The 20373-nt window shown below is 34.3% G+C and overlaps 1 protein-coding gene across 1 annotated transcript; it reads left to right on the forward strand.

Moving 5' to 3' along the window:
* The first annotated feature begins 15440 nt into the window (after positions 1 to 15440).
* LOC134710905 (uncharacterized) lies at positions 15441 to 18069 on the forward strand. The gene is made up of 2 exons (XM_063571321.1): positions 15441 to 15459; positions 16828 to 18069. The coding sequence occupies exon 2, from the start codon at positions 16987 to 16989 to the stop codon at positions 18067 to 18069; it is 1083 nt and encodes a 360-aa protein (XP_063427391.1). The 5' UTR covers positions 15441 to 15459; positions 16828 to 16986.
* Positions 18070 to 20373: the final 2304 nt, after the last annotated feature.

Below are 20373 nucleotides of genomic sequence, written 5' to 3' on the forward strand. Positions count from 1 at the left end.
ATTCATGAACTTTCAAATGCACTAGGCATTGAAATATCACACACACTTCCTGTATTCCATGCCTTTACCGGTTGTGATACCGTCTCTTTGTTTGCTGGAAAAGAAAAAAATACTGCGTGGGAGACATGGATGGCATCTGAAGATGTTACTTTAGCATTCCGAATAATGATTGATCAACCTACATCACCCGATATGGATTTAATAATGGCATTGATAGAACGATACGTGGTTTTAATATACGATCGAACGAACACATCAAATGGGGTTAATGAAGCAAGAAAACAACTGTTTGCGCAAAAAGGAAGACTAATTGAGGCTATTCCACCGACTCGGTCTAGTCTTTTCCAATATGTTAAACGTGCAATATTCCAATGCGGCTGTATATGGGGATCGAGCTTGGAATTGGTTCCATTACTACCTAGTCCAGGCGCTTATGAATGGAAAAGGGACAAAGATAATCAATGGGAACCCTTTTGGACTGCACTTTCTGTCAGGAGCTTGTGCATTGCGGATTTTAAAAAGGCTGCGGTGGTCGTTGTAAAGGTGGGAAATCAGATCTCCCGTGCACTGCTTGGTGTGCTTGTGGTGGTAATTGTGAATAGAAATCAATGTGTTGCCGCCATATTATTGATAATATTGTCCATCTTTTTGATATAGTGAATATTTGGGATTGAGGATAACTTAAAGTCAAAAGTTGAATGACTAGCACAAACAAATGTTTTAACATTTCAAACAAACAAAAAAATCTTCATATTTCTTTGTCCGCCATATTGGATTTCACCTGAAGTTATGATTTTAAAGACATGTGGCCTATATATTGTATCCAAGAGAGGCACCAAAGAAAGGTTCCTGTACAATATGATGATAGTAGCAGTACATTCAAATACACTTCAATTAGCCTCCCAAATAAATAGGCTTACATTATAACAATGCCCGCCATATTAATTTTTACCGGAAGTAGGGCTTCCAAAGACTTACAATCTCTAATTGTATTCAAAAGTAGCACATAACCATTGTTCGTGCCAAATATAATTATAGTAGCATGATTTTAACACCTTTTCACATACCCGCCTTCGATATTGAGCTGATTTAAGTATACTGTCCGCCATTTTGAATTTTACCGGAAGTGAGACATTTTTTTTCAAATGCCTCCCTATCTGAAATTGAAGAGTAATACTAGATGAAGGTTTGTGCCAAGTTTCATGCTTGTAACACGTTGTGCAAAATTGTTCATGAAGCAGTCTGTCTTCTATGTATTTTTCATACTGTGTTTTACCGATCTTTTCTATTTTGCGGATAGTACCAACGACAGATGTCGGTGCTATATCCTTTGTATCAAGGACAAGCAAATCTTGACTATCTTCCATGAACGGATTCTCTAACTCATTTATTACTTCTACCATCGACCAAATATCCTTGAAGAATGACTTTTGTACACTAGTCTTATTTTCGTGGTGATGTTCATCTTTTTCTACCTCAAAATCACTTAAAGTGCTCTCAAACTCTTTTGTCAACCTTGCAATTTCAAGTCCTGCAATTATCCATCATTGTAAAGCTACAGGATTTTCAGTTCATCCAACTGCACCACCATCAGACTTTATTACTGCATTATTCTGCTTATGAGCATGGTCCATTGCTATTGCAGAAACCCTTTTTTTTTGTTTTGTGCACAACAAACTTCCCCGACAAAAACTCAACATGAGCATCAGGATTGGTAGAGGAAAGAGCGGTCATATCACGAACATGAACCGGTAACCATCTTGAGTAGTGGATATGATCTAGTGCAAAGAACCAAGGGATGATTCTAGTGAGTTCATCTATATAGAGTTTAAAATTCCCTTCTCTTATGGCTCTGATGAAAATTAGCGCATCTAGTTCAAGTTTCAGAATTAGGAACCAGTACTGTGGAACTGAGGTCTTTCTGTAGACATTTGCAAGCACCACTCCTCCATGTCCAGTTTATGATCAAATTCCTCACTATCATTGTATTCCTGGTAAGCAGCCTTAAGCAATATGTACAAACAACATGCTGATATTTGATAAGCACGTCTGGTCCTTGTTGCCTGACTAGCATTTAAAATGCCTCAGCTTTACCAGAAGATGCAACATTGGCTTGTGTCAGCACAGATTTCCAACCAATCTCCAATGGTATTAAACGTTGCCATTTCAATATGAAGTCCACTGAACATTACTATGAACTTGTTTTCACCGTAGATTTCTGGCCAATTCCATTGAACATGCTTAGCAACTGCAAACAGAGGTTGATCAAACGCTATGACTGGATTCTGACCAGGATTTAATGCCTCGACACTAGTCTTTATAACATCAAATGAGTGCTTTATCATTGCCACAGATTTAGCCTCTTCTTCAAAGAGTGGTACAAGTGGTGATACGCAGGGTTCAAAATCCTTGATGGGTTCATGTTCTGCATGATAGTCTCCCCAAGAAACCAATGTTCTTTCCTCTATATCATATTCCTTTGAATTGGAAACAGTTTCAAGCCACCTGTATTCGTTCTGGACTGCTTTATGTAAGTCATCAGTACATCCCTTACTAGCTGCGGTATCGTAGCTCTTTAGGTCCTTTTGAAAATTTTTGACTATTTGCGGACCATAGAGCTACGGATTTTTCCTATTTCAAAACGTTCGGAATTGCGACCCAGGTTCAGGTCGCACTTATTTCCCTAAAATTTATTCTTTATAATCCATTTAAAGCTTTTCAATATATCTAGTTCGTTTCGTTAGATATTTTTCTAGGATATGACGTACCTATTTATGTTTGAATATTCATTTCCTTAACACTATTATCTAATTATTTCCATTTGTATACATTCTCCGCCTATTTTGTTCGGCCATATTGAATCTCGTGGTGACGTCACGAAAATCAAGAAAAGATAACTCTTATAGGAAAGCACGTGTTAGTTTGTTTACGTTGTCTTTTATTTTATTTTCATGACTTTTTGAATGAAAGTATGTTTAATTAAGGTTAGATACTAACGGAAATAATAATTCTTTCATTGAATTTAAATATTAAGTATGAATAAATGTTTTAAAGTCTTTTAAACACTCAATTCTCGCTTAGTAATAAGTAAACAAACCAACACGTGTTTTTCTATAAGAGTTATCTGTTCTTGTTTTTCGAAGGCGTTCCTCACCTCCAACGTAGGAGATCGAGGATATTTGAGTTATCTTTTCCGAACGTTTTGAAATAGAAAAAATCCGTAGCTCTATGGTCCGCAAATAGTCAAAATTTTTCAAAAGGACCTAAAGAGCTACGATACCGCAGCTAATCCCTTACATGTACAATCTGTCACAGGAATAACAGGCACATTTGTCTTCAAAACAGCTGGTTTGACAACAGCATATGAATCAGGCAAACTTTCAGTCACTCGTCCGCCTTGGATGTTGGTTAATTGGAAATCTAATCGCTGTTGTCCATTCATCTGAGTTGTAACATGTTGGAATAGAGAAATTCCTGTTCCATGAAATAAATCTTTTGCTGTCGTTGAGCTAGGGTTATGATCAATATTATCTACGGCGGCAGTGGTGAAAAGGCCTAACCATAACGACGGAGGACAAACATCCGTCTTCTTAAAACTGCTTACATAGTGTATTTGTAAGAGATGCTGATACTGATAAAATCCGATCATATGAGACTGACAATCCTAGTTTATACATTTTGTCAATTAACCCTCTCTTCCTTGTTTGACAATGAATCACTATTCCCAAATACATCTGTGTAGGTGTTTCTCTTGATTTTGCATGTCTGTTGGACTTTTGAATTCTTTTATGACTATTGAAAATCAGCATTTGAGCAATGGATAACGTTTCTTGGGAAAAGTAATCAGTTGTTATGTCTGGTCCATACAGTAACATATTCACTAACGTAAAAAGAGATCGTGGTACTGATTTTTCCTGACAATCGGCAGCAAATGCACCATTGAATTCTGAAGATGTTGCCATCATATCACTTATAACAATCTTCACAGCCTTATATATCAGCATATAATTTGAGGCAAAATATTCCTCACATGCCCTTCGTAAGGCTGGCCCAATGTCATCTTTAAATGCTAATAAATTTTCTCGACCTTGCTTATAGGCCTCAATATCAGGTACATACGTCAATAATCTATTTTTCTGTCTCGTACTATGGACTCTACCTTCTTGTTCGGCTCCCATTTTCTTCAATCTGTTACCATACATTTTTGAAAGATCTGACATCTTGAATACTGGTGCAACATTATCTTCACTTCTAGATTCTTCTATAAAGCTTACTAATTCAGCTAATGCAATTCTGTGGCTGATTCGTGACTGTGTTCATCCTTCAGACTCGTCGTCATTAGCCACTCTTGATGCTTTTCGATAAAGATATATTAAGCACTTCGCGTGATACTTTGCCTCTTGGGCTACAAGGTCTCCTGCACTTAACTTTGCTAGTAAGGCAGTGTCTTGTAGCTTTTGAGCACATTCACGAACACGATTGTCAATGCTGCTTCACGTAACATCTCATCTTCCTCAATAGAATCACAAAAGAAACAAACATAACCTTTCAGACCTATTTTACAGGGAAAACTCAGACGTGTTGATTTTCTTGCCTCTTGTAATAATGATGCTTGCCCATCATCAGATATATATCTATGTTGTCTCTTTTGAGCCCTTTTGAGTTCCGTAGTATTGAATTTTAGACGACACTTTTTATGCCATTTAGCATTGATCTTTATCAGTGTGTTTTGAATACCACTCCCATCATTTAGTTTATTTAAGTCTAACCAAGATGGTAAGGAGTTAATCTCATTAAATTGTTCAAGGTTTTCGGATAATGTTTTATAATCAGCACTCGTGTCATTCTGCCTTGCAGGACATTGGAGTGTGTCGAGACTATCAGTTTGACAAAATATGCATTTAAACCAGTCCACATTTTGGTCATGTCCCCCCATTTTAGAAGATGTTGGTACTTGTTCATCAAATGTATCAATGAGCTGAAACGATTTGTTGGACATCTCTAGTGTAAACAATATTTTATTATAATAATAAAAGTTTAACTATGAACACATTCACAACTAGGATTTATAAACAAGCAACACAATTAAGTGCTTATATTCATAGTCTGTCTGATCAATCAGTTGACTATAATGAATCTATAATTCATATCATTCTACAAATAATCGGGTGAATTTGATGTCGGGGAATGCAACGAACTATCATATACTTACTGCAAAATGCATCCGAATACCAACATCTTTTTACAAAACAATATACAAAAATTTTCCAAAATTTAGCAAATGTTTTTTTGTCTGCCATTTTTTATTTAACGGAAGTATGGAATTTTTATAAAGGTGTGCTTAATATGATATCAAAAACAAACACAAAAGAAAGGTTTGTGCCAAATTTGATGCAATATTTTTTTATTTAAATGGTTTATTTTTTCCATTAATATGCAATATTTTTCATTAATATGCAATATTTTTTCATTTATATGCAATAATTTTTATTCATATGGTATAATATTTCATTCAAATATACACCAGGTATACTTTTTCATTCAAATGGTATAATTTTTATTCAAATGCAATATTTTTTATTCAATTGGTATAAAAAATTATTTGCATGCAATATTTTCTATTCAATTGGTATAAAAAATCATTTGCATGATATTTTCTTTTCAATTGGTATAATAGTGTTTTTTTTTTATTTATATGCAATAATTACATTCTGGGAAATTCTTTGACGTCTAGAGGTCAAATGCAACAACGTGTGTGATTGGTCGATAACTGTTTGGATTTCTCCCCTTTCTTTCTAAACATGGGCAAGGATTTGTACTATACCACCTACAATGTACAGTTGTTAATGTTTGTGTCATTTTGGTCTTTTTGTGGGTAGTGTCTCGTTGGTAATCATACCATATCTTCTTTTTTATATACCGTCCGAGGTAGGAAAACTACTCGTAAACAGATATCACATTTGTTTACGATTCAATATTTTAAATAAAAAGAAGACATGCTAGTACTATAATTTGTGTGGAAATAAGATTTTGAAATCATTAATGTTTTCCAATTAAATTGGTATCTTTGCCTAAAAATAAACTGGATTCCTGCAGTGTGCAGCTAAATGTATATAGATTTATATGATGAAACAAAATATGATCAGTTTAAGTTTATAGTGGATCAATGGCAGATCCAGAGCAAGGGGGGACCCCTTTTTTTTACGATCAATGCATTTGAATGAGGACATTTAGTTGGACCCCCCTCTTTTCCTGGGTTGGGACCCCCCCTTTTTTTAAAACTGCTGGATCTGTCCCTGGTGGTTTGGCCGGAATAACGTATTACATTAAGGTCAGATAATTTTGTTATGTAAAACGAGCCATCCTGACTCCCGGAATGACAAATGTAAAACAATTGAAATAATAATCCCCCCCCCCCCTTAACGCCTTAATCTATGTTAAAAAAATGAAAGAAAAACAAATTATGTATGTCTCACATCAACAAAAGAAAATCACTGAATAACAGGCTCCTGACTTGGAACAGTCACATACATGCAGAATATGGCGGGGTTAAACATGTTCTCTTGCCGACGAAAAATTTGAAATAAAACCGGCAAAATAGCAAAACTCTTTATAATATTAATCGCTATTTTGCCGAAATTTATAAATCAATTTTAGCAGTAGGATTTATAAATCAATTCTAGCCGTAGAATTTATAAATCAATTCTAGCCGTAGAATTTATGAATCAATTCTAGCCGTAGAATTTATGAATCAATTCTAGTCGTAGAATTATAAGTTAATTTGTAATCAATTCTAACCGCAGAACTGTTCTAGAAGTATAACTGTCTAAAACTGTTCTAGGGTAGAACTGTCAGGATCAATTCTAGGTACAACTGTCCAAATCAGTTCTAGGGTAGAACTGTCAGGATCAGTTCTAGGTAGAACTGTCCAAATCAGTTCTAGGTAGAACTGACCAAATCAGTTCTAGCTAGAACAGTTAATTTTAACCTAAAACTGACTAAAAGGTGTCAGGCTGACAGTTCTTCTACGTTCTGTCCTAGAACAGTTCTCCTGACAGATTCTGACAGATTTAATGAGAGATTAGAAGTGATCTCCACTGTAAGGAGACTGCAATTCAGTTGTTGCCGTTTGTTGCTTTGTTGTACAGATTTGTGTTCGTTCATTTTTTTTTGTATATTGATTCGGCCCTTAGTTTTCTCGATTGGATGGTTTTACATTTGTGATTTCGGGGCCCATTATAGCTGACTATGTGGTGTATGCTTATCTAATTGTCGAAGGCCGTACGGTGACTTATAGCTGTTGATTTCTGTGTCATTTGGTCTCTTGTGGAAGATTTTCTCATTTGCAATCATACCACATCTTCATTTCTTTATCAACCCTGCCATATTCTTTATTTACCTGTCCAAGGTCAGAAGCCTGTAGTATAGTGGTCGTCGTTGGTTCATGTTTCGACTCATATTTGATTTTTTGTAAATTGATTTGTTATGTATAACTAGGCTGTTAGTTTTTTTGTTTGAATTGTTTACATTTTCATGTCGGACCTTTTATAGACAACTTTACAGTTTCAGGTTTTTGTCATTGTTGAAGGCTTTACGATTGTCTATAATTGCTTACATCCACTTCATACTTGAACTCCGGTGGATAATTGCCATATTTTCAATCACATTCCATCTCTTCGATTTTATACATTATATACCTGACTTCTAAGCTAGTGTTTTAATGAAAAATCATGGAATATTTGTCACTGGGTGTTACAATTAGCAACATACAATCAATCAATTTAAATTTGTCTTGAATAAGAGCCATTTTATATTTATTTATTTGTTCGGGTGGGGGACAGAAGTATTTCATATATGAATATGGTTGCCTGGTAAGAGCTAAAAAAAGTTATGATTAGCGACAGATTGAAATTAATAATAAAGCCCTCTCTTCCCTTCCCCATCCTTCATATATAAATTTAAACTGACCACCCCTGCCGTCTTAATAACACACAAAAAAAGAAGAGCTACAAAAATGTAAGAGAGAGCCAGAAGATCAAATGCAAAAAAACAAAAAATGAGACCTATTATTATGTGTTTAAAAACGCCTTGCACCTAACTTTAAATAAACTAGAGGCTCTAAAGAGCCTGTGTCGCTCACATTGGTATATGTGAATTTAAAAAAAGAAGCAGACAGTTCATGACAAAATTGTGTTTAGGTGATTGTGATGTGTTTGTACATTTTACTTTACTGAACATTCTTGCTGCTTACAATTATTTCTATCTATAATGAACTTGTCCGTGTAGTTTCAGTGGAAAATGTTAGTAAAAATTTACAAATTTTATGAAAATTGATAAAAATTTATTATAAAGGACAATACATTCTTAGGGGCTCAATTGACCATTTTGGTCATTTTGACTTATTTTTGAGTCTTAAATTGCTATTCATTATTGCTGTTTACAGTTTATCTCTATCTATAATAATATTCAATTTAGGGGCAGCAACCTAACAACAAGTTGTCCGATTCATCTAAAAATTTCAGTGCAGATCGATCTTGACCTGATAAACAATTTAACCCCCACGTCAGATTTGCTCTAAATGCTTTGGTTTTTGAGTTATAAGCCAAAAACTGCATTTTACCTCTATGTTCTATTTTTAGCCGTGGCGGCCATCTTGGTTGGTTGGCCAGGTCAAAAAACACATTTTTAAAACTAGATACATCAATGATGATTGTGGCCAAGTTTGGTTTAATTTGGCCCGGTAGTTTCAGAGAAGAAGATTTTTGTAAAAGATCATGGAGATTTACGAAAGATGGTTAAAAATTGACTATAAAGGGCAATAACTCCTAAAGGGATCAACTGACCATTTTGGTCATTTGACTTATTTGTAAATCTTACTTTACTGAACATTATTGCTTTTTAAAGTTTATCTCCATCTATAATAATATTCAAGATAATAACCAAAAACAGTAAAATTTCCTTAAAATTACCAATTTAGGGACAGCAACCCAACAATGGGTTGTCTGATTCATCTGTAAATTTCAGGGCAGATAGATCTTGACCTGATAAACAATTTTACCTCCACGTCAGATTTGCTCTAAATGCTTTGGTTTTTGAGTTATAAGCCAAAAACTGCATTTTACCCCTATGTTATATTTTTAGCCGTGGCGGCCATCTTGGTTGGTTGGCCGGCTAAAAATACACAATTTTAAAACTAAATACATCAATGATGATTGTGGCAAAGTTTGGTTTAATTTGGCCCGGTAGTTTCAGAGGAGAAGATTTTTGTAAAAGTTAACGACGACAGACGACGGACGACGGACGCCCATTGATGAGAAAAGCTCATTTGGCCTTTTAGGCCAGGTGAGCTAAAAATGGCATTATCAAATATATAAACAAAAATTAGATAAGAGGCTAGACCAAACCTATAGATAACATAATAAAAAAATGATAAATTATACAGAATAAGTTGATTTTTGGTTGCCTTATGTCCAGTGGCAAATATGTCACACATATTTAGGACAAATATAATAGAGATCACAAGATAATGAATAGAGTGAAAAGGTAAAAACTATGAAATATAGAATATAAAAAAGATCTTTGATCTGAAACCCTGCCCTCGCACACACACACATCACCATTAGTGCCAACACTCGCATATATACATCTCTATACATCTCCCCCCCCCCTAAGACACCGAGTTTTTTTATCCGCCCCTGTTATATGTGTCTTATTATATACATTTTAGTTTAAACAGTATTTATTAATGAAAAATGTCAAGACAAATATTACAATGTTACATAAAGTACAAATATGGGATTCGGAAACAAGTTTGGAAAACTTTTAAAAATCCGTCTCCCTATTATATACATTTTGTACGGTACTAGATAATAGCTGAACGCACAATCATATAATTTGTTGGATACCTAATTATATTATATACTGTATCACAAAATAAACTTGTATACCCCCTTCCCTCCCTTCCCGATGCAGTATTGAAAAGTAAATCATTTAAAAGTCCTGAAGATAAAATATGTTTTGAAATATACATAACATGCATACTTATTTAAGCTATGACATATAGTAATTATTATTAAACTACTGAGGGGCTTCAAAAAATTCTATTTATTGGATTCGGAGATGAGAACAGTAAAAAAAGCTCAGCAACGAACTCTAAATGTGATTTGGGGCATAATACATGAAAACACATATTATTGATAGTATTAAACGAAAAGTCCACGCCTCATACAGTGTGAAGTTCTATGTCATAGGACTATTGTTGTAACATGGGTTCGTAACTGGTTTCAATTTATCATGAATTGTCTTTATTAAAGAACTAGTTCCGGAGTATAACAGCTTATGTCTCTACTTGTCACGGGTCTCTGGTTCTGCTGTTGTAATTAGGTGATTTGTTTCTTCATGTAGCAAACAGAGAGGTGGCTTAGTTCAAATAATTATAACGTTTGATCTTTTTTTCATGTTCGCCCTCATGCAACGTCTCAGAGGATCAAGAAAAGTAAAAAATCAGTGGCGGATCCAGGGGAAAGGAGGGGGGTTCCGGGGGATTGGAACCCCCTTTTTTGGACGATCAATGTATTTGAATGGGAGCATATAGTTGGAACACCACCCTTTTTTAAAACGGCTGGATCCGCCACTGAAAATAATATACATGTAGCACAAAAGAACGTCATAATAACATGTATCTGGACAAAAAGGGGGGGGGTAGCTCTGTATATATTTTTTTTTATTTCAATGAGTAGACTAATGAACGCAGGCATCTGTTTCTATCCATGAACAAGTGTGTAAAATTAATTATTATAACTTGTCACTCGCATTTTTACTCTACCTGGCCATTATTGGCATTAATTGCCAGTGCACGAACTCGCACGAACGCCAGATTTAGTTAGAGGGGCGATATTATGAAACTTTTTTTTTTTTATTATTGGTCACCCATGTTTAGAAAGAAAAGGGGAGAATCCAAACAATTATCGACCAATCACAAATGTTGTTGCAAATTTGACCTTAAGACGTCAAAGAATTTCCCAGAATGCAATTATTGCATATAAATAAAAAATCTATTATACCAATTGAATAGAAAATATTGCATGCAAATGATTTTTTTATACCAATTGAATGAAAAATATTGCATTATGATTGGAAATTATACCATTTGAATGAAAAATTATACCAGATGAATGAAAAATTATACCATTTGAATAAAAAAATATTGCAAATAAATGAAAAAATATTGCATATAAATAAAAAAATATTCATATAAATGAAAAAAATTGTACCATTTACATAAAAAATATTGCATCTAAATGGAAAAATATACCATTTAAATGAAAAAAAATTATATACCAATTAAATATAAGATATTGCATGATGTAAATGAAAAAAAAGGTAAACTATGGAAGCGCAAATGGTACACCCCTTGTAAAGTTATTTTGTTGCTAATAAGTCGGAATATTATTAGTTATGTTGTGTGTTGTAAGCTGGAATCTAATCATCATGTGAAATCAACTTGTCGGAATGATGAAGAAATAATTGTAAAGGTCAACATTACAATTTTACACTGACATCAGCAATCTCATACAACAGAAGGTTCTGTTGAATCCTTAATGAATTTATCATCATACTGATTCCATTTGAGAACTGAGGAAAATAAACGACCTGACTAAATGGTGGGGGTATACCCCTCTTACGTCCGAAATATTGTATTTTTTTTAGTACTTTATTCTGACATTTGACTGTCCCCTTTTCATACAAAACCAGATGCTCCGCAGGGCGTAGCTTTATACGACCGCAGAGGTTGAACCCTGAAAGGTTGGGGCAAGTATGGACACAACATTCAAGCTGGATTCAGCTCTAAATTTGGATTGTGATTAAATAGTTGACACAGCATAGGTTTCTGACACAGTATGAATGTGTTCTAATGAACTTTAAATTTTTTTTTTCTCTTAGAGCAATTTACTATGCTGTTGAATATTAATCCTCTCAAACAAATGTTTGAAGAAATTTTCATTTTATTTATGAAATTTCATTTCAAATGAGAAAATTGAACCCAATTTTTTTTAACACATCCCCCTTTCCCTTATTCCAAATTAATCTCCATTAAATTTCTAATGGAGTTTGCAACAATAACTACTCATTTAAATACATCATAAAATATTAAGATGTATTTAAACTGCTTGTAATCACTGAATGGTAAAGATTATTTTAATTTATCAGGTGGTAGTAAAAAGTGAATATACATTGTATATAACAAAGATTTGAGTTGATTCTGGACAAAGAAAGATAACTCCAATTAAAAAAAAATGTTGCTATTTCACAATATTGTGCAATTATATATTTCTTGCTTACTATTCTGGACAAAGAAAGATAACTCTAATTAAAAAAAATATTGCTATTTCACAATATTGTGCAATTAGATATTTCTTGCCATTGTGCAATACTGTGCAATTGAAAAGACTTGCTATTGCACAATACTAATATATTATTTTAGATCCTGATTTGGACCAACTTGAAAACTGGGCCCATAATCAAAAATCTAAGTACATGTTTGGATTCAGCATATCAAAGAACCCCAAGATTTCAATTTTTGTAAAAATCAAACTAAGTTTAATTTTGGACCCTTTGGACTTTAATGTAGACCAATTTGAAAACAGGACCAAAAATGAAGAATCTACATACACAGTTAAATTTGGCATATCAAAGAACCCCATTTATTCAATTTTTAATGAAATCAAACAAAGTTTAATTTTGGACCCTGATTTGGACCAACTTGAAAACTGGGCCAATAATCAAGAATCTAAATACATTTTTAGATTCAGCATATCAAAGAACCCAACCAATTAATTTTTTGTCAAAATCAAACTAAGTTTAATTTTGGACCTTAATGTAGACCAATTTGAAACTGGACCAAAAATTAAGAATCTACATACACAGTTAGATTCTGCATATCAAAGAACCCCAATTATTCAATTCTTGATGAAATCAAACAAAGTTTAATTTTGGACCCTTTGGGCCCCTTTTTCCTAAACTGTTAGGACCAAAACTCCCAAAATCAATACCAACCTTCCTTTTATGGTCATAAACCTTGTGTTTAAATTTCATAGATTTCTATATACTTATACTAAAGTTATGGTGCGAAAACCAAGAAAAATGCTTATTTGGGTCCCTTTTTGGCCCCTTATTCCTAAAATGTTGGGACCAAAACTCCCAAAATCAATACCAACCTTCTTTTGTGGTCATAAACCTTGTGTTAAAATTTCATAGATTTCTATTCACTTTTACTAAAGTTATTAGAGTGCGAAAACCAAGAATAATGCTTATTTGGGTCCCTTTTTGGCCCCTAATTCCTAAACTGTTGGGACCTAAACTCCCAAAATCAATACCAACCTTCCTTTTGTGGTCATAAACATTGTGTTTAAATTTCATTGATTTCTATTAACTTAAACTAAAGTTATTGTGCGAAAACCAAGAATAATGCTTATTTGGGCCCTTTTTTTTGGCCCCTAATTCCTAAACTGTTGAAACCAAAACTCCCAAAATCAATCCCAACCTTTCTTTTGTGGTCATAAACCTTGTGTCAAAATTTCATAGATTTCTATAAACTTAAACTAAAGTTATAGCGCGAAAACCAAGAAAATGCTTATTTGGGCCCTTTTTGGCCCCTAATTCCTAAAATGTTGGGACCAAAACTCCCAAAATCAATACCAACCTTCCTTTTGTGGTCATAAACCTTGTGTTAAAATTTCATAGATTTCTATTCACTTTTACTAAAGTTAGAGTGCGAAAACTTAAAGTATTCGGACGACGACGACGACGACGACGACGACAACGACGACGCAGACGACGACGCCAACGTGATAGCAATATACGACGAAATTTTTTTCAAAATTTGCGGTCGTATAAAAACTCACACAACCGAAGCACATTTTAAACAAACTAAATATGGAAATCGATTTAAAAATAGATCTATGTTTTTCCAAAGATGTCACGTGGTTTTACCTCATCCTCAAATAAACAAATTGTCGACTTAATCAATTAACAAGTTGAATTTATCATGTCGACTTCTTATTACTATGTCATTACATTTATATTAGAAAGTCAACATTGTAATGCAATTATTTCTTCATCATTCCGACAAGTTGACTCCACAGGATTATACGATTCCAGCTTATATATAAATACGTGTTATAACCTGAGGTTATAACACACTACTATGGAAGCGCATATGGTACACCCCTTGTAAAGTTATTTTGTTGCTAATAAGTCGGAATTATTAGTTAAGTTGTGTGTTATAAGCTGGAATCTTATCATCAAGTTGAAGTCCAGTTGTCGGAATGATGTAGAAAAATTGTTTTACAACGTCGACTTGCTGATATAAATATAATGGCATAGTAATAAGAAGTCGACACGTTGAATTCAACTTATTAATTGATTAAGTCGGCAACTTGTTTATTTGATATTAAATCATCATATTGAAGTCAACTTGTCGGAATGATAAAGAAAAAGTGTTTGATTACGATGTCGACTTGTTAATATAAATGTAAATGACATAAAATAAGAAGTCGACTTGTTTATTAATTAAGTCAACTTGCTTATTTGATGTTAACTTTATTCGTTCTCACGGTCAGATTCCCACGGTCCGTATTTTACTTCCTGTGCTGACACATTAAAGATGGAGATCGACAGCAACAACATCAGCGGGAGCAGTGGAAACGAGTCATAAGTAAGTTTATATTTGTTTTCTTTGGAGACTTAGCGTTATATTTTAATATGAAGCAATACTGAACACAAAATGAAAAAGATCATAGGGAGAAAAAACGTTATTATTTGAATGAAAGGGCATTGAAAAGTTACAGTTTAACGTGATCTGTGATAAGATCTAGAGTAAGACGTCTGCTATTATTAAAGATATATTCTACTTAAAGGGTTTCACCCCTCTCCCCACCATCCCATCATAAGTACACTACCCGCTCTGTACGACTGTCAATAAAAAATGGAAAAAAACTGAATGGTCCCTCTCTTTCGCCTTTCAGAGTCCTTTGTAGATCAATCTCCATGACTCATTTAATTCATAACAGCTAAGCAAAAAAAAATTAGTAATCTAAACAAATAATTTGATTCACAACTAGCAGGGTGGATCTTGTCATTTATAAGGGTTGGGTATGGGGATCCTAGCCCACGATAAAGGGGAGTTCCAACTATATGTCCCCATTCAATTGCATTGATCTTCCAAATAAATGTAAAAGAGGGTTCCAACCCCGGACCCCCTGCTTTCGCCACTAATGCCAGGTAGAAAAGCATGATGCGAAACGAAATATGTGTTCACTTTATTTTGATATTGACCGATTAGAAGATTTTGCAATTCATTAAACATTTCAATTGAAAGAATATCGTCTATTTCAGCTGCTTGGTCACCTGCCCGTCTAATAAATGGTCAATGCTATGGAAGCAAGCAATATTTTAAAGGTAATGTTGAAAGTAAAACAAAGAAATATCTTGCTGACATCGAACATCAAATCAACACACTTTGGCTTAAAAACAAACAAAATTTGTCAAAACTTTCTTGTATGGTTTTTATAATGTTTTTCTTCATTTAGACTAATCAGCTCCATCTTCGTGGAAAGTATGAAAAAGGTTTAATACTGTATTATGATTTATTTTGTAAAAACTGCACCTTAAACGGCCAAAAATTACAAAAAATAAAGGATTACCAAAATAGGAAAAATGAGCACACATTTACACGGCTCTAGCGAAAAATATAGTGAACCATGATATAAAGTTTTCTTCATATTTTGTCTAGCATGCGCAGTAAAAGCGAGACATGTAGGTACGGTTTTACAGGCGACGGTGAATATATGGCGTTAACATTGCAACCAAGTTTGCTGCTCATGTCTTTATCTCGTGAAGCATAACGAGTAAGGTTCTTATATTTAGGATGCAGATTTCCTACATATTGTTCTTGCCAGTCAGTCATGCGCCTTTTATCTTTGACCTATTTTAAATGCTTGAATGACCCTGAAGAAATTTAATAGTCAATTTTGCAACCGAGTTTACTGCTTAAGTCCATATCTCAAGAAATAGAAGTCTAAGGTTGATAATATTTGGCATTGACGTCTCCAACTACAAGGGGATGATAGTCTGAAGTGTAATTTTAGCTTTGACTTAGGATGATGATATTAGTCAAGGAGGTTCCCCACTACCAGGGGATGTCATTTTGATACCTGTAATTTGATCTTGGCCTTGTTTTTATGGTTGATTGACTTTGACAATATGCGACCAAATTTTATAAATTAGTCAATGATTGATAAAGAACTAGATATCATGTTTAATGAGGCATGATGTTACAACAAATTTAGCAAAAATTGAAACATATTTTTTTCATAACAAATTTTATTCATTAGGTACACTATTCGTTGTTTCTTTAAGTTATGGTACAAAAATCAACCAAACAAAATAAATTCGTTTAGGCATCAGATGACTTTTAAAATGTTTATTCGATTGCAATATGCTGGAAGAAGATATGTCCTCTTGTTTGAAAATGAAAACATGTTCAAATGTAAAAATATCATATGCTTATACCTGATACCTATAACGGGTAAATTTAAAAATGAAATATGTTATAAATATCGCCATGAAGATTTATTTTGGATTGTCAAAACTTACTGTGTATTTTTCCATTTCGTATTCCATTAAATGTGAAGGCGCAGCGCATTTCCTAGTAGTTTTATAGTAAGCTGATGACGTCACAGTGAACACCCTATTTAGATATCAAGCCAATCGGATTTTTCATTTTATCATTACATCATACGTGTAATTTCTATCTTTATGTTTCAGTTACTCTGTTGTCTCCTTTGTGTTGCTGATCATGACGTTACAGGAATACCTTACCCAGGCGATGATGCTTCTGTGCCTGAACTAGTCCAATACTATCATCAATTATGCTACACGTCCCTTCAAATATGTGGATTTCTTTTGTTTGTTCACGGAACATTCATGAGTTGTTCCATGTTAAAAAGACTTAAGAGAAGATTAAATATTAGACGGCGTAACAACCAGTCGCCATTACCTACAGTTGTAAGGACAATCCTGGCTTTACACCGTAATGGCCTGTCTAATGTTGGATACAGGTATATGTGGAGGACTCTGAACATAGGCTTTGGACTTTGCGTCACACAATCAAGAGCAAGGCTTTGCTTAAGAACAATAGACCAACAGGGTGTACTCAACAGATCGCGTCGAGTTCTTCGAAGGAGAGTGTACTACAATAGAGGACCAAACTATCTGATTCATGTCGATGGTTACGATAAATTAAAACCCTACGGCATAGCTATACATGGGGCAATCGATGGATACTCTCGTAAACTTTTATGGTTGATAGCAAGTCCCTCCAACAATAACCCCAGATATGTCGGTTACTGGTATCTTAATTGGATCAAACAAAGAAAGATGCTTCCAAGGGTTGTTCGATCGGATGCAGGAACAGAAAACGTCATAATGAGGGATTTACAAAGATCGTTGCGACATAATCAAAACGATGAAATGTCGGGACAAAATTCTTTTCTCGTCGGCAGATCTGTTGCAAATCAAAGAATAGAAAGGCTTTGGGGTACACTAAAAACGAGTTTCACCCAGTTTTGGAGAAATCGTTTCCAGGATTTCCAAGACACTGGACTTCTTAATGTATCGTGTCCAGTACATAAAGAATGTGTTCGATTTTGTTTCCTCTCCGTTATCCAACATCAATTGGACATGTTTGCTGAGAACTGGAACTCACATAGAATAAGAAGACAACGTGCTGAAGTTGTAACACCAAGTGGTATTCCAAATATGTTATACTATCAGCCAGAGATCTTTGGTGGAAGAGACTGTTCATTTCCTTTACCATGTAACTTACAAACAATTGACAATCTCATAGAGGAATATACAGAGAACTTTCCAGAGCATGGCTGTAGCAATGAATTTATTAACATTGTCGAGTTGCTTACTGGAAACAGACGAGATCAGTTTCCCAACATCACATCATACGATGACGCAGAGCTATTGTTTCGGACATTGATTGCTGCCTTACCGAATTGAACATTTGCTATACATTTTTTATACAATAATGATTTTTCATATATATATAATATAAGTAGGTTTGATATTTGGTTTTACCATACAAGAATTAAATCAAACAAAATTACTATGAGTTACTATATACTGTTTCTTGGTCCAGATTTTTTGTTGTTGATTATGGTAAATATAAAAGAAAATACTCTCTACGCCTAGTGCAGCATGATACGATCACATTTATCAAGGGAACAAACAGTAGGGCAAGTGTTGACACAAAGCTCATGCCTGATTTGTAACGCCTGGTCTCGGCACAAAAAAGTTTGCCAATGGGATATGATATTCCTATGTTGATCGCATTCGTTTGAATGGTTTTGTTTCTACTTTCTTGTACTCAAGGATCTAGTTTAATGACAAACTTTTTGTGCCAATACTTTAGGATATGAAACAAAAGACTTTTAAGAGGCTGTATCGCTCACATCAACCGTGGCTACATAAGCCAGCCCAATTTAGACCCCGATATAATAGGTATGTTCCCCGTTATTGCCCATCAAGGATGGATATAGCACTGCTTGAAAAGTGTTCATACAAAAACAAATGTTATCAAGTTTGGTCTCAGTAGTTTTGTTTAAGATCTTTGATCCCCCTGGCCCTCAGCTCAGGGTCCAATGTTAAACTATGTTGTTAGTAATTCCTGCAATCTTGGGTTATAGTCTTGAACCTACCAGACATAGTTTGCCTGTGCATTTTAAAAGATCATTGTGACCAAGTTTCATTGTAATTTGCACGGTACTTTTAGAAAATATCTTTCAATAAATTTCGCCATAGGGTATAATCTCAACTACGTTCGTCACTGGCAATCAAGTTGGATTGTACCCTGTCCTGCCGAACACAATTTTGCTAGAAGGCCATCCAATGATAAGTTTTGCTTCAATTTGCTTAGTAGTTTCTAAGTAGAAGATCTTTCTATGCATTTCCAAATAAGATGCACTTACACTACGTTTTCCGCGGGCGGCCATCTACGATTGGAGACATACCTGACAGATATATTTATTGTAAGGATTTACTAGTAGTTTGTTTGCAATTAGTTCTATAAATTCTGTGTAAAAAATGTGCTCCGTAGAGCGTAGCAAGTAACGACAGTATAAAGGGTACATTCGGGTAAGTGTTGACACAAAGTAAATGTAGACATATTAAATTGCTAGACTCCATCCAATTCAATCGGCCCGAAAGGGCCAATCACATCTCTAGACCCGATTTGGGCCTCTTGTTTGTTGGAAACGATAAACAAAAAACTTAAAAAATTAAGTAAAACACAATGTATGAAATCTACAAAATAAAAATATAAATCTATAAAGTATACACATGTCGAACAACATTTTTCGTTTCATCAAGTTGAAGCATTTTCAGTCTAGATCCTTTTTGGTACTCTTCTCAGTTTTCAAAACCGCCAACAAATTACATAATCCATTAAAATACCTTCATATGATTTCTGTTCCAAACATCTTCATCAAAATCGGACAAAAAAAAATTGATTTCCAATTTGTTCTTGGTTCACCCCTTTTGGCCTTGTGTTTCTCAAAAACGGTAATTTCAACATCAACTATTTAAAACTATCTCCTACAGGGTCCAATGTGAAATCGTTGTTCCCCTCGGAGGCCTTGGATCAAACCAAAACCGGCCGGAAACAATTTGCAAAGGGAACTAGGTTTTGTTCCAATTGGTTGTTTTGAGCAACTGTTTAACTATGTTCCCGCTATGCCAGATCGTTTAAAAAGAATCAATACAAGAACCAATGTAAACAAGTTTGGTTCCTATAATTGTTAATGTTTGTGTCATTTTGGTCTTTTGTGGATAGTTGTCTCATTGGCAATCATACCACATCTTCTTTTTTATAAGTAAGTTCAGAGAAGATATTTGAATGCATTTCATACAAGTGTGGCAGTTATTATTATTATGTCATCATTATTTCCCTTGTTTAAAACTATAAATTTCATATTTCTTTATTTGATAATTTAGATGAAGCTTATTCGCTATACATTTGTTAAATAGCATAGCTTTTGCTATTTGAATTCATTGGTAAAGGATATCTATTTATATTGTAAAGTTTAATATTTGCACCGTCGCAAAACCTTTGAGAAACTTATATATTTTAAAGAACTCGTTAACCGGATTTTAGGGACAAAAATGTCGGTTATTGATTGGGGATGTACGGCGACAGGGCGGGTGGCAATCAAATGTTGTCCGTGCATTAACTCATGAACCGTTCAACCAAAGCTTTTAAAAAACTGATAACTAAATGGGGGTCAAGTTCAATAATGGCGAATTTGA

Source organism: Mytilus trossulus, chromosome 3 (genome assembly GCF_036588685.1).
Source record: "Mytilus trossulus isolate FHL-02 chromosome 3, PNRI_Mtr1.1.1.hap1, whole genome shotgun sequence".
Classification (NCBI taxonomy): Eukaryota; Metazoa; Mollusca; class Bivalvia; order Mytilida; family Mytilidae; genus Mytilus; species Mytilus trossulus.

Bases quoted from the DNA above. Each gene is read 5' to 3' on its own strand.
- LOC134710905 (XM_063571321.1), top strand. From the start codon at position 16,987: ATGAGTTGTTCCATGTTAAAAAGACTTAAGAGAAGATTAAATATTAGA.